This window comes from Mus caroli, chromosome 1, assembly GCF_900094665.2.
Source record: "Mus caroli chromosome 1, CAROLI_EIJ_v1.1, whole genome shotgun sequence".
In the NCBI taxonomy this organism is placed as follows: domain Eukaryota; kingdom Metazoa; phylum Chordata; class Mammalia; order Rodentia; family Muridae; genus Mus; species Mus caroli.
In genome coordinates this window covers 178,814,369-178,828,470 of record NC_034570.1, presented here as the reverse complement: position 1 = coordinate 178,828,470, position 14,102 = coordinate 178,814,369, and the positions used below count along the sequence as shown (strand labels likewise).

Here is a 14,102-nt window from a genome sequence, read left to right as displayed (position 1 = left end):
CAGCTATATTTGGGTCCTTTCAGCAAAATCTTGCTAGTGTATGCAATGGTGTCAGCGTTTAGAAGCTGATTATGGGATGGATCCCTGGATACGGCAGTGTCTAAATGGTCCATCCTTTCATCACAGCTACGAAATTTGTCTCTGTAACTCCTTCCCTGGGTGTTTTGTTCCCAATTCTAAGAAGGTGATTCTTACAGCAGTGCTTGCTGTGGGAGAGAGCCTAGAGGGAAGGGGGACTTCTGCAGGCAGGAGAGTGCAGAAGCAAGCAGCCTGTGCACCTCATAGTTATTTTATTTTTGAAAAAAAAAATTTTAATTATGCATATGTGTCTGAATCTGGGTATATATGCTCATGGAAACCAGGAAAGGGCCTTGGATCCCCTGAGACTGGAGTTACAGGTGGCAGTGAGCCGCCTGGTGTGGGTGCTGGCCACTCGACCAGGGTCCTCTCTACAAACAGTGAGCAGTGAGCCATGTCTCCAGCCCCTAACAGTTACCCATGAGTCCACAAGAGCCACAGCTGTGGAGAAACCAGGAAAACCCGACTGCAGGAATGGTAGGTCTTCCGCAGGGAGGTTGACCCATGCAGGGTTTCACCTTTGGTAGCACAAAGGGCAGACCCTCAAAAAGCAGCCATGAAGAAAGCAGTTGAGGTACAAACCAAGGCTGAGCATGGGCAAAGAGGACAACTCATAGTTATGGGGAACACAAGAGGTGAGAGTTCTCACCAGCCACAAGTCCTTTCCCGAGAGCCTCTAAATGATAGTTCATCTTGGCTGTCAGCTTGACTGACCTGTCAGCTTGACTGGACCTGGAATCAGCTAAAATTTGAGGCACCGTAAATGGATTTTAATAAACTCTATTAGTTATTAATTAATAAGACCTGCCAGCTCCCCAGTAATCGAGGCAGAGTCCTACAGAGTTTTAAAATCGGCTTCAGCACAATTACTGGGTGAAATATAGCTACTCTCTTTTTCTATACACTAGACTGTTAATTCCCCAGCTGCATTTCTCAAGTACTTGCTGTATAAGCCTTGCACGGTTTATTTTTGCTACATCAGCCTGTTTTCAGGGTCCACTTCTCCTGGCCATGTGGTCATGCCCCTCTCTCTTCCCCCTCCCCCATCCTCTCCTCTCTTCTGCCCTCACCCCCCCATCAAACCCGGTAACTGAAGCCCGGCCTACCTCTCTCTAGTCTCTCCAGTAATTGTCTCTGTAGCCTCTATTTAACCAATAGCTTTAATTTGGGAGCTTGGTTTACACAACAAAGACTCCACTGGACACCCCTGTAAAGAGCCTTCTGGATCAAATCATTCAAAGTAGGAAGGCCCTTCTTGTTTGCGAACGGCACCTTCTGGTGCCAGTCCAGGTAAAAAGGTGCAGGCAGAAGAAAGAGTTTGTTCTCCTGCCTGTTCCTTTACACTGCTGGCGAGGTCAGAGATCCTGTTGGTGTTGCTACATACCTGCACTGATGTGTTTGGGTTGCTAACACAGACCGAAACTCCAGGAATCCTCTAGGCCTCCAAGTCAGATGAGACATTCAGCCTTGTAGGCTAAGCACCTCCTAGATGCCGGACCTCTACAGTATAAGTAGCCACTGTTGGACGATCTAGATCACATTGTGTAAGCCAACATAAGTCTTTTGCTAGTCAGCTGCTTTTGGTCGTGGTATTTTATCTCAGCACTAGGAAAAAAAATAACTAATACGTGGAACAAAATAGAAGACAGAGCAGCATCTTGACTAGTATTCACTGGAAAGGAACCAGAACCCGCCCTCCCCTTGCTTCCAGCCCCACCCCCCCGGGGTGTGACAAAAGGCTATAGATTCCAGGGGAGGCAAATGACTTTTGCCCTTTGGAGGGCAGAGACAGCTGGAGGGAAGGGCTCCGGAGGCTGGGCTGCCCCAAGTTTTTCATGGTGTGTTTGCTTTTATCTACACATTCCATTTTCCTTTTGCAAATCAGGCTCATAACTTGCTCCTGAAGGCAAGCCATAGGTGTCTTAGTCAGGATTTCTATTCCTGCACAAACATCATGACCAAGAAGCAAGTTGGGGAGGAAAGGGTTTATTCGGCTTACACTTCCATATTGCTGTTCATCACCAAAGGAAGTCAGGACTGGAACTCGAGCAGGTCAGAAAGCAGGAGCTGATGCAGAAGGCCATGGAGGGATGTTCTTTACTGGCTTGCCTCCTCTGGCTTGCTCAGCCTACTCTCTTATAGAACCCAAGACTACCAGCCCAGGGATGGTCCCACCCACAAGGGGCCTTTCCCCCTTGATCACTAATTGAGAAAATGCCTTACAGTTGGATCTCATGGAGGCATTTCCTCAACTGAAGCTCCTTTCTCTGTGATAACTCCAGCTGTGTCAAGTTGACACAAAAATAGCCAGTACAATAGGAAACAGCTTTTCTCTTCCCCAAAGCAGATCACAGCCTTCCTGTCTGGAAGTTGTCTGTCTGTCAGGAGCTCCCTCACCTGCTTATCTAAGTAAGACCTTCCATATTCCAGAAAGGTTCTGCTCCACACCCTGGAGAAAAGCATGTTCTATAAAGAGACTAACAGGTATCTGAAACACCCTGCCTGTTAGCCTTGAATGACACCTTTTAATTCAATCTCACTCAAACATTGTTGGCCATGCTTGAGCAGTGTGTATGCAATAAAATCCTCATACAGCCCAGTGGACCATGTTCAGAGGACTTCCCAATAGTTGAGCACAGAGAGACTCTTGGGAGGCATTAGAAGCCCTCTTGGAGACATGGGAGTGCCACATCTCTTCCTCTGCTTGATGTACCATTTCCTTGGCATCCTTGGTAACCCTATTACCCTAAACTGGGAGCCGCTTGTGTCAATCAGCTTTCTGTTGCTATAACAAATACATGTGATAGTTGACTTGTAAAGAGAAAGGTTGATTTTCACTTAGACTCTGCAGGGTTTCATTTCCTGTTTGAAACTATTCACCTCATAACCAGGAATCAAAGAAAAGGAGGGGGCTTAGGGTCCACCAGCCTTCCTCAAGGATATCCTGCCAGTGATTTTAAATATCTACCATTGGACTCTACCTTTTAAATTTACACCACATATCTGTATTGTGAAGCTTGAAACCAAGCCTTTAATTTATGGGGCTAAGAGAGATATTCAAGAGCAAACCTACAGTACCATAGTCAATACAGTCAAGTCCAGGGAAGCAGCATTTGTGGGGACCCCCTTCATGGCTCATTAGTCAGTCTGTTGATTAGCTTTTGCATCATTGTAACGTAGATAGTTGACAGAAACAACTGAAGGGCGCGTAGGCTTGTTTGGGCTCATACTTTAAGGGGATTTTAGTCCATCATGGTGGACTAAAATGATGAAATATTTCCATAGTGACAGGAGTATAGGGTGGAAGCTCTTCACATTATGGTCAGCCAAGAGGTAGAGAGCAAGAACCAAGGCCCAGTGTAATATTAAAAGCCCTATACCTAGTGCCCTACTTTTGCTATTAGGCTGGAACTCCCCAGATAGCACCATCAGCTGGGGACAGAGCATCAGAAAAGGGGCTTATGAGAGACATGTCGCATTCGTGCATAATGACACCTGTGAGTTGATGTTTATCTGTCCTTCATCACTGAATGTGCAGTGTGGTTCTGTCTGCAAGCCAGGAGTAACTCAGAAGGCATTGAACCATGGTGGCTTTTAATTATCACTTGAGTGAGTAAGGTGCTTGATAGAAGAAAGGTCATCTTTACTGAGAAAGGATAGAATGTGTGTGATTTTAACATGTCTGGTGCATCAATCATTGCCTTAATCTCTGTCACTACCCAGTGCTAAATGATGAGTTCTTACTGCACCAGGAAGAAAATACCATGCAGATTAAATCCATTGTATGTTGGGGGGGGGGATTTTTATTCTAAGTTATCTGTTAAGTGAATCTTCACTTTTAGAAATATCAAATGGAAAACAACGGGGGGGGGGGTGTGGATGGCTAGAGAGATAATTTAGCATTCCAGAGCACTCATTGCTCTTGCAGAGAACCCAGATTCAATTCCAAGGTCCATATGGTGACTCACAACCAATTGTAACTCTAGTTCCAGTGAATATGGTGCCCTCTGCTGGCCTCTGTAGACACTAGCACTGTACACATATAGTGCACATATAACATGTAGCCAATTCACCCATACACATAAGATACAGCCCACAAATAGTGCACATATATATGTAGGCAATACAACTACACACATAAGATAATGCACACATATGTGGACATACCCACATGCAGGCCATGTGCTGACCTGTGCTGATTCGGCTGAGGTCTGGCTGTCCCTGCTAGGTAGTACCACCACTGCTGCTATCATGGCACTACTGAACCGGATTGCTGATGTACCTGCGTTTGTGAGTAGATCAAGCTGCTGCTGCTGACCTGTGTGTGAACTGAACTGTTGATTTCCTAACAGCACAAATGGAGTTTGCTCCAAAGAACCATTTCTAAACAGGTCCACTTTCCTCATTTCCTAATAACCTTTCTTTCCCACTACCTCTGGTGGGTGGTGGGCTGGAAGGGAGGTTAAAACATTTAAGAACCATCATTAAAAGTAGGCTTTGAAAATTAAAGCTTATAGACTGCTATTTCCAGTAGGAGATTAAACCAAAATATGTCAATACCCTCATCTGATCCTTCCTTTCTGACTATTTCTGGCTCTGAGTAATGAAAACTATCTCTCCATATGGATATTCCTTCCTATATTTCTTCAATTGAAGGCACTGTCCAGGTTAGTTTTATGTCAACTTGACACTAGCTACAGTGATCTGAGAGGAGGAACTCTCAACTGGAAAAAAACAAAACAAAACAAAACAAAACAAAAACATGTCTCTATAAGATCAGGCTTTAGGTAGTCCTACAGAGCATTTTCTTAATTAGTGATTGATGGGGTGAGGGGCAGCCCATTGTGGGTGGTACCACCCCTGGCTGGTGGTCCTGAGTTCTATGAGAAAGCAGGATGAGCAAGCCAGGAAGCAGAACTCCTCTGTGGCCTCTGCATCAGCTCCTGCCTCCAGGTTCCTGTCCTTATTTCCTTCAGTGGTGAACTGTGCTATGGAAGTGTAACCCAAACAAGCCCTTTCCTCCCCAACTTGTTTTTGGTCATTGTGTTTCATCAGAGCAAGAGAAACCCTGACTACAAGAGGCAGCTTTCTTTTCCACGTGCTTTCTACCATGGGAAGGTGGATAAGCTACACACACACACACACACACACACACACACACGAAATCGCTAAGGTTTGGTGCTCCAATGCATAATGCTGAGAGAGAAAAAAATCAATCAGCAAAGAAAATAAAAGTGTGTATATATACAATCTAGAAACATGTTGCTGGATACCGCTCACTCCAGCAGGGTTTTTGCTTTCTCCTGCCCTGAGGAGTGGTGGCATGGAAACTACGCAGTTTGCAGGTAATGCGCTGTAAGGTGTTCAATGTCTTTTCATCGAGTGTAAACACGTGTACTTAGATCAGTCTGAATAACTGCGAAAGTTTCTTTTTTTTTACCTAAATCGTGTACTGGTGAAGAGGCAAGGGGCGAATCTTTCCTAGTCCATCAGTGGCCGCAGACCCTTCGTCCAGCCCCGCCCATCGCCAGGAGCTCCTCCCTCTCACCAGCCCCGCCCACTCCTACTTCGTAAGCGTGGAGCGCCGGCGCTACAGCTTTTTGTCCCTCGCGGCGACCCGTCCTCCAGATGGTTGTGGCGGCCGCCATGGAGGCGAGTGGGCCCTGAGGAGAGGCCGGGCTGGGCCGGCGGCCTGCAGCCACGAGCGGCGGAGGCCACGAGCACGTAGTGGGGGAGGCTGGAGCGAGCCGGGACGCTGCGGGAGGCTCGGCGTTCCGAGTGTGCTCCGGCCGCCGAGCCGCCGCTCCTGGCTCCGGCTCCCGCCCTGGCTCCGGCTCCCGCCGCAGACATGGCGGGCGGGCATTGCGGCAGCTTCGCCGCGTCGGCGGCCAGCAGCGGGGAGATCGTGCAGCTGAATGTGGGGGGGACCAGGTGAGCCCGCGACCGCGCGGGGACAGTGGGTGGGACGCCCGCTGCTGTAGGAGTGGCATGTGCCAGCCCAGGTGGGATAGGTGCTGCAGCCCGGGCGGCGTCTGCACGGCCAGGTCGGGTACCCGCGGCAGGGCAGGGTGGCGTCTACCTGGTCAGCTCGGGTACCCACGGCAGGGCAGGGTGGCATCTGCACGGCCAGGTCGGGTACCCAAGGCAGGGCAGGGTGGCATCTGCCTGATCAGGTCGGGTACCCACGGCAGGGCAGGGTGGCATCTGCACGGCCAGGTCGGGTACCCACGGCCGGGCAGGGTGGCGTCTGCTCGGCCAGGTCGGGTACCCACGGCAGGGCAGGGCGGCGTCTGCACGGCCAGGTCGGGTACCCACGGCAGGGCAGGGCGGCGTCTGCACGGCCAGGTCGGGTACCCGAGACAGGTAGGTACAATTTTGCATGATCCAAGCAGCCCTATGCACTCTTCAGAGTCTGGTTCCAAGTCGAGTGTATCGACTGTTAAAACTCAGACTTTATTCCCCCGGGTTCCTGTGGTGTAAGTAAGGCCACAGGAACACAGCTGGCATGGTGGGCCTGCCTGACCAAGTGACTTGGGGCCTCTCGAGGGTTGAGGCCCGCTGACACCGGGCTGTCAGCGTTGCAGCTGGTTGTCATCTCCCATGCTGGGGCTTGAGTTGTTGCATAGGAGCAACCGGTTGGACTGTTGAGTCTTTAGTCTCTCTTAGACCTTCCACTCCCATTTTGTTGGAGTGGAAGTTTGTTGGCAAAACAAACCAAACAAGCAACAAAACCAAAAACCCATTTTTGTATTTGCCGTGACTTACACATGACTCTTCTCAGGAAAGGGTATTGCCCCTGCTAGTTGAGGGAAGCTTGGGTTTAAGGCATAGTATGAATAGAGGGAGAGGGGGCTTCTAGTGAGCAGGCTATTCTGTTGTCCTGGGAAGGCTAGTTTTCAATGTCTAAGATTTTAAACATGTAACACTTCTGCTACTTAAAAATACAAATGAACAGCTGTGAAACCATGGGTTCTCTGAGTGCTGGAGAACTTGGGGTGGTCTTCCTGCTTTGTCACCTTTTACCTCCAAAGCAAAGTTTTCACAGTTGGAGAGCTGCGCCTCTAGTGCATTCCATACATAGCAGGTCATATGCAAATGACTGCCGCTGCATTCTCTACATACTAGGTCCTGGGCAGATGACCTCATCTGTGTAAATAGTGTGTCTTCCCTGCCCACCTACCATTACAGGAACCTATTGCAAGTGACCTGGTATGTGAAAGTGAAATAGTCCACAAAAGGCGTGTCCAGTGTGTTACTACAGAGAAGCAGAATGGTGCTCATGGCAGACCTTAACCCTGGTTTCTCTGTGGATGGCTCACATATTTCCTTCCAGGCATTCAAGAGAATATAGCTTTATGACAAAAAACTAAGTTATATTGTCTCTTTAGAAAAGATTGGTCTGTCTTACTCGAATGTGTGAGTGCAGGTGGAGGCCAAAGGGTCCCTGAGATCGGGGATTACAGGTGTGGTAAGTTGTGTTGAGAGCCACCTGACATGGATGCTGGGAACTGAATTCTGGTCCTTAGCAAGATCCGCAAGTGTTCTTAATCACAGAGCCATTTCTTCAGCCCTTACATTGTTGTTTATTGTGTATTGGAGATGGATGTGGCTGGCAAGATGGCTAAGCTGAAAACAGCACAGCACTTAACAACAGCAAGACTGGCCACCTGAGGCTCCTCCTTGGAACCCACTTAAGATGAAAGGAGGTCACTGACTCCACATGTGCACTTCATTGTGCATCAAGAGTGAATAAGAAAGTAATAAGAAAGAAAGTGGGTGCCTTAAAGGCTGAGCTGTCAAGGACTTCACTTCACCTGTGGAACGTGACTCTGACTGGGTGCAGTTAGCAGTTAATACCAAATATGACAATAAATGTACTCCTGGCTTGAGCGTTTTAGAAGACAACCTGTGGCACAGCTTGAAGCTCCGAGTCACTGAATAAGGTGCCGAAAGTGCTTGCTCAGAACCAGAAGAAAGTCAGAGAACATGCTGCCCAAGGGTGAGACAGTGAGCAGCATGCTGCTGGCTCGGGTCTGTCTGGCTTAGTACGTAAGGGGTTTCCGTACACACTGGGAGTGAATGTGATTGACAGCGTCAGTGACCAATCCATGTTTACTCAGGTAGCGATGGAGGAAGGAGAGGGACTGGCTGAGGGAAAGGGTTGGAAACAAACTGGCTCCTTCTGCACATAGCAGGCCTTCCCTCTAGTTAGCAACCTTGGACAAGTTACTTTGTATTGATGAGTTTCCTGAAGTGAAAAGTTACCATAGTACTAGTCTCATGCCCTAATAGACCCGGAGGAAACGATCATGAACTTGATATCATCTTAGTATCTCATAGCAAGTCACTTTACTTCATAGTTTCATATTTAGCTTCATAGTTCAGATTTTGTAGCAAGCCACTAGAGTGGGTATGCTACATCACCAGATATGCTAATTTCTTTAGTCATCTTTTCTTTGGCACACTTGAGATAGGAGATTAAAAATAAAAAATATGTTAATCATATATATGTTTTCCAGTCTCTTTGCCCAGAGGTTGCAGATTGTTTCGTGGGTAGACTTGATACTGCTTGGCTGTGCAGCAAAGGTTTTCTTCCTACTGTCTGTGTAGGCCTGACCCACCTCCTGTGTGCTGTGACTCTAGCTGTGTCCTGCATGCTAGTGATTGTAAGCAGGCCTGTGTGCTTTAATATGGTTTCCTGAAAGTGATGAACATGTAGTGTCAGAAGTTATTGTCTGTCTGCTTTGTTGCTGTGACTAAGTACCTGACAAAGCCATTGAAAGTTAAGGTACAGAGTTCTCTGGGCTCAGCCCACTGTGTGTGGAACCTCTCCTGGGCAGGTGGTTGTATAAGATAGAAAGCTGATGAAGCCACAGGGGACCCAGTATGCTGTGGGTGGTACCCACACACAGGTGGCACAGCACACAGGAGGTAGGCAGGCCTGGGCTCTCTCAGAAAGGAAAGGGGAGTCAGTGAGCAGCACTGCTCCATGCTCCCTGCCTTAGTTCCTGTCTCTACTTGGTCTTGGCCTCCATCAGTGATGCACTGAGCCTGTAAGCCTAACAAGCCCTTTCTCCCCAGGCTGGTTTTGTCAGTGTTTATCATAGCAACAGAAAACAAGCTAGGGTTAAATTAAGGTAGATCTTCCCTCTTGGTTTAATTGTAGGGACTCCTTCATACATACACCAAAGGCTTGTTTCCATGGTAACACTAGACAATCAAAATGAACTCTTCTACCATTATTACTTGACGTTATCTGTGAGTGCTTCCATTTACCATCGACTGATTTTCTTTTAATTGACTCAAGTTTTCTGTGTCCAGTGGTAACCTATAGAACTATTTAAGAGTTTGCTAAGAAATGCCTTTAGGGAAAATTGCCATGTTTTCTTGAGTACATGTTTGTTGAAATCTTTTCTACTTATGTCTTTATATATGTGTGTATAGATGTATGTTGAGACAAAGTCTCACTGGCCTCAAATTTGCTGTGTATCCCAGGCTAGCATGGAGCTCACTCTCCTGCCTCAGCCTCTGGAGTAGTGGAATTAGAGAAATATACTACCTAATTTGGTTTTAGCTCCTTTCTTAGATTAATGAGCATAGGAATGCTTGACAACACTTAGATTATTTATAAACTGTGAAATTAGTTAATGAGTTAGCATCCTTGTGTCTCTATAAGATCTCTTAATGGAAAATATCTTTATCTCTTTCTATAGAGATCCTCTATAAGAAATACATTATTTGGGGCTGGAGAGCTGGCTCAGTGGTTAAGAGCACTTGTTGCTCTGGCAAAAGACCCGATTTTTAAATCCAAGCACCTACATGGTAGCTCACAACTGTCTGTAACTCCAGTTGCAATCTGATGACCTCTGTTACCCTCTGGGCACCAGGTGCACACATGGTACACGTACATATATGTAGGCAAGACATTCATATACGTAAGACCATAGCATAAATCAATCTTTTCAAAGCCCAGAGGTCTCCTCTCCCTCAGTGGGTCAGTCATCCTTGCAGAGTAGACCACAGAGTTGTGGATGGGGAGACGGAGCTCGTGTTTCCCCCACTGCTTCTCTCGTGTCACCCACCCGCCAGGAACACATTGTCCTCTTAGCCTGGCGCTGCCTCCTGCGAGGCGAGGAGCTCACTCATGACTGCAAGTTTCCCACCGAGGATGCCAGCACCGGGCTGCCCTGCAACTGTGGGGCCCAGCACTGCCGACACTTCCTTGACGAGGCCTGGCTGCCCCAGAGTCCTCATGTGCCTGCTGCCATCTCACACTGGCCTGTGGCTCCTTAGTCTCAGGATCTCACTCCTACCTTTCTGCTCACGGTGGCTGCGGGCTTGTTTGTAGTGGGGCAGGGTCCTGCCTTCACCCCTCCTGCCTACCCAGCCATTGCCTCCTTCCTCCTTCCCTGGGGACCCAGGATGTAGTTACTGTACAAAGGGTTCCAAACCCCTTCTTTTCTATGCACTTTTTATTTAAGAGGGCAGGGTGCCAGTGGGAATCCCTCCACAGTAAAGTCTCTCAACGTTTGGAGAAAAGAAACCAAGCATACTTTGATACCTACAGAGGGTGTGAGATATCAGGCTGCCGCAGACGTTATGTAGAAGGGAGCTTGTACTTTTTTCTGCTGTCACCAACATTATTAAGTGACATAAGGCCCGTCGTGCCAATGGCCACGTGGACAGCCTGGTGATGCGTTTACCAATACTTCCTTTATATGGAAATGTTGTATTGTAACCATACAAAGCTCCAGGATTGTGCAAAGCAACCTGTGTCTCAGAACACTGAGCTGGGTACAGTGCATCTGACTGTCACTCTCTGTTTCAAAGTAGCTGTTGGGGTTGTGCTAGTGCTAGGCCATGGGATTACAGGTCACACTCCAAACACTGTACCTACCTTAAAAAAAAAACCAAACAAACCCAAATCATAGTTGGTTGTGTGTGTGTGTGTAAAACACTCCTGAAATGTAAGTTTGCAAGCTGAACAGTTTAAGGAGTTACCATTCATCAGGAGATGAAATGTCTTAAGCCCTTGCTGTCTTAGTGCTTAGGTGTGGATTTGACCTCTTTAGCTCTCATCTTGGTCGGCCGTCTACTAAGTTTGGGTGATAGATCGGGATGAGCAGGGAGCAGACAGTATCCATTTTCCTCACACATTGGAAATAGCCCAGGACTAGAGTATAGAGATCGTATATGAGTTTGTAGTTGTTCAGAAGGAGGTCATTTAGGGCAGAATGTCTGGAAAGGCCTTCGTGGGTCTGGTAACTTGGTTGTGTCCGAAGAGACGGGTGTGACTTGGAATATTGGTGATGGAGCCGGGACAAAGACACAAGAGGCAGGACAGAAAGTTGAGAGAGGGCAGCGGCGACAAGCTGCTCGAGAAGTGAGATCTGCTGTGAGGACTGAAGGGTTGGGCTTTAGAAAGTGTTGTGTTTGATTTTGCTGAACTCTGCACACTAGTAAAGCTTTAACAGTAGAGAGCACAGCGGACATAATCGGTGTGGTAGGGTCGTTCTCACCTGCGACCACTGCCGGCTCACGGTGCATTCTCATGTATGATGCCTGATGATCTTAATTGCAGATTCAGTACCTCCAGACAGACGCTCATGTGGATTCCAGATTCTTTTTTTTCCAGGTAATTATGTAATTCTTTGTGTAATTACACATGTGATTACTTGACAAAATATGAAAAGTTTCCTTATTAGTTAAATTAGGGTTTTTAAAAAATATTTTGAATTAAAAATGTTGACTTTTAGCCGGATGTGGTGGCGCACGCCTTTAATCCCAGCACTCGGGAGGCAGAGGCAGGCGGATTTCTGAGTTCGAGGCCAGCCTGGTCTACAAAGTGAGTTCCAGGACAGCCAGAGCTACACAGAGAAACCCTGTCTTAAAAAACCAAACCAAACCAAACAAACAAAAAAGTTGACTTTTAAATTAGAAATGTTATTGTTTTTGTACCACTGAGAAGGGTTTTACTGTGGTCCAGTCTGACCTTGAACTCTTCCTCCTGCCTCAGCCTTCTAAGGACTTAAAGGCAAACACTCCACACCTGATTAAAACTGCGATCTTTTTTAAGTTGGAGACAGAAAATGTGCTTGTATTGGCTTTGACATTTGGTAAGGAATTTATGTTCAGATTTTTATAACTAACTCGTAGCTTATTTTAATGATTCCTAGTTTGCTGAGTGGAAGAATTTCAACACTTCGAGATGAAACTGGTGCTGTGAGTATAATGTTATGTTTCTAAATTCAGTCAACAAACACTTAAGACGTTTAGTGGGTAGTGATATGGAAGCTCACATTTTAGTAAGTGCAGTGTGGCATTTTTAAAAACTGTCACCTACGGGGTTTCTAAACTGGAAAGAGACCCCTAGCAGTAACTATTGTATATAGCAATCTGAGATGTTTGTGATTAGAGAGAGGGTAGGGTGTACCTTGTATTGCATTAGTCAGTATTGAAACAGTAACAGTCCATAAGTGTGAGTAAGAAAATAGTTAAGTATTACAGGGCGTAGAGAGGCCTGCAGGTTCCTGTGAACCCGTGAGACAGCACATTGTGGAAACAGACTGTAAGGTTTAGACCAAGAGGTTGCTTTCTGCACTTACAATGTCATAGACGCAATTGTGTTCAGATAACTTGTGTTCAAGGAGAGTGACAACTCGCAGAAGCAGTCTGAAGTTAGGTTATTTGATGAGATTTTTGTAGGTAAATGAAGGCAACAAAACAGATGTGTCTGCATGGAATTAGTTAAAAATTAAATCAAAAAGCCAGTTCATGTGTTGTCCATTGTAAGCATCTTTGTCCTGTGTATTCTGTGGTCCTCTGCTGTAATCCCAAGTCCTTGAAACAGAGATGGTGAGATTGTCAGTTAAGCCCCTGAATGTCCTGCCCTGGTCCTGGTGACAGCTGTGTTCACACCGACTATGTCTGCACTGGAGTTCACAGTGCTGCCTTCATTTTTCATAGGAATTACAGTGGCTGCCACGGTGGGGACTGCGACAGCAGCATGAGGGACATTTATGCTATTTTCAAAGTGTTGGTTGATCTGGAATGTTCTAGATGGAAATGTTTCCCCAGGTTATCAGTAATTAGAAATAAAAACAGTTTCAGGACCTTTGAGCATAGCTATACCATTTCAGTTAGAAACCTCTAAATAAGGAAGTCTAACCCAGTCGTCGTTCTCTTTTAGTGTTTCAGATATGGAAGGAGATGTTGATTTTTGACTTGATAATAACCCAGTTCTTCATTTGCAGATATTTATTGATAGGGACCCGGCAGCATTCGCCCCCATTTTAAATTTTCTTCGGACAAAAGAACTCGACTTAAGGTAAGCCATTCATCCTTTCTGAGGCCGTGCTGGCAGCCAGTGTGTGGGCCTGCTCAGGAAGCACTGCAATTTAGTTGGTGTATTTGTGCTCAGCCTGCGTGGCACAGGGTGTTACAGTTACTGAGAGATACAAGCTCACAGTGGGCCACAGTCACAGCACAGCCAGGGCAGGGTAGTTACTTGTACAGCTCCTCAGATGAGACCGTTTCTTGTGTTGGGAGTCTTAGGTGCTTCTTGAATTATGTGTGTGTAGCTAATGGTAGGCTACAGTGCAGCTGTGCTACGTAGGGAGCTGGCTTCTGCCTGTGTTTTGTCCCTCCCTCCTTCCCTCCCCCTCTCTCTTTCTTTCTTTCTCTTTTGCCCCCAGTTCACCCTTCCAGCCTCCTAGGACCACTAATCTGCCCCATGACTAACGAGCGTCCTCAGCTGAGCTGGGTGGATACAGGCCACTGGGCCTCCAGGATGCTCCGCAGCTCTCTGGGCAGTTCCCTGCTTTGCATCCCTGTATTGCATTTCAGTCCTGCTGCCAGCAGTGCAAGTCTGATCTGACTTGTGCTTAGAAAGTCCCATAAGAGAACCGTTTCTGCTATTTTTTTTTCTTGTCGAATTTTTCTTGATAATTCCTTTGTATTATTCTTCAGATTTCTCTTACTCATACAAATCATCAAAATATGTGTGGGTTTTTTTTTTTTTTTTT

The 14,102-nt window shown here is 46.8% G+C and overlaps 1 protein-coding gene across 3 annotated transcripts in view; it reads left to right on the top strand.

Moving 5' to 3' along the window:
• Kctd3 (potassium channel tetramerization domain containing 3) overlaps window positions 1–14,102 on the top strand; it is a 59,690-nt gene that overhangs the window by 16,773 nt on the left and 28,815 nt on the right. The window contains exons 1-4 of one of the 3 annotated variants that reach the window (XM_029476513.1): window positions 5,628–6,009; window positions 11,660–11,713; window positions 12,255–12,300; window positions 13,332–13,405. In XM_029476513.1, coding sequence (XP_029332373.1) covers window positions 5,927–6,009; window positions 11,660–11,713; window positions 12,255–12,300; window positions 13,332–13,405 — 257 coding nt within the window. In that variant the 5' untranslated portion in view covers window positions 5,628–5,926. Of the gene's footprint in view, window positions 1–5,627; window positions 6,010–11,659; window positions 11,714–12,254; window positions 12,301–13,331; window positions 13,406–14,102 lie in introns of those variants that run through there. The other 2 variants (XM_021167615.2, XM_021167624.2) reach the window with 2 other exon arrangements.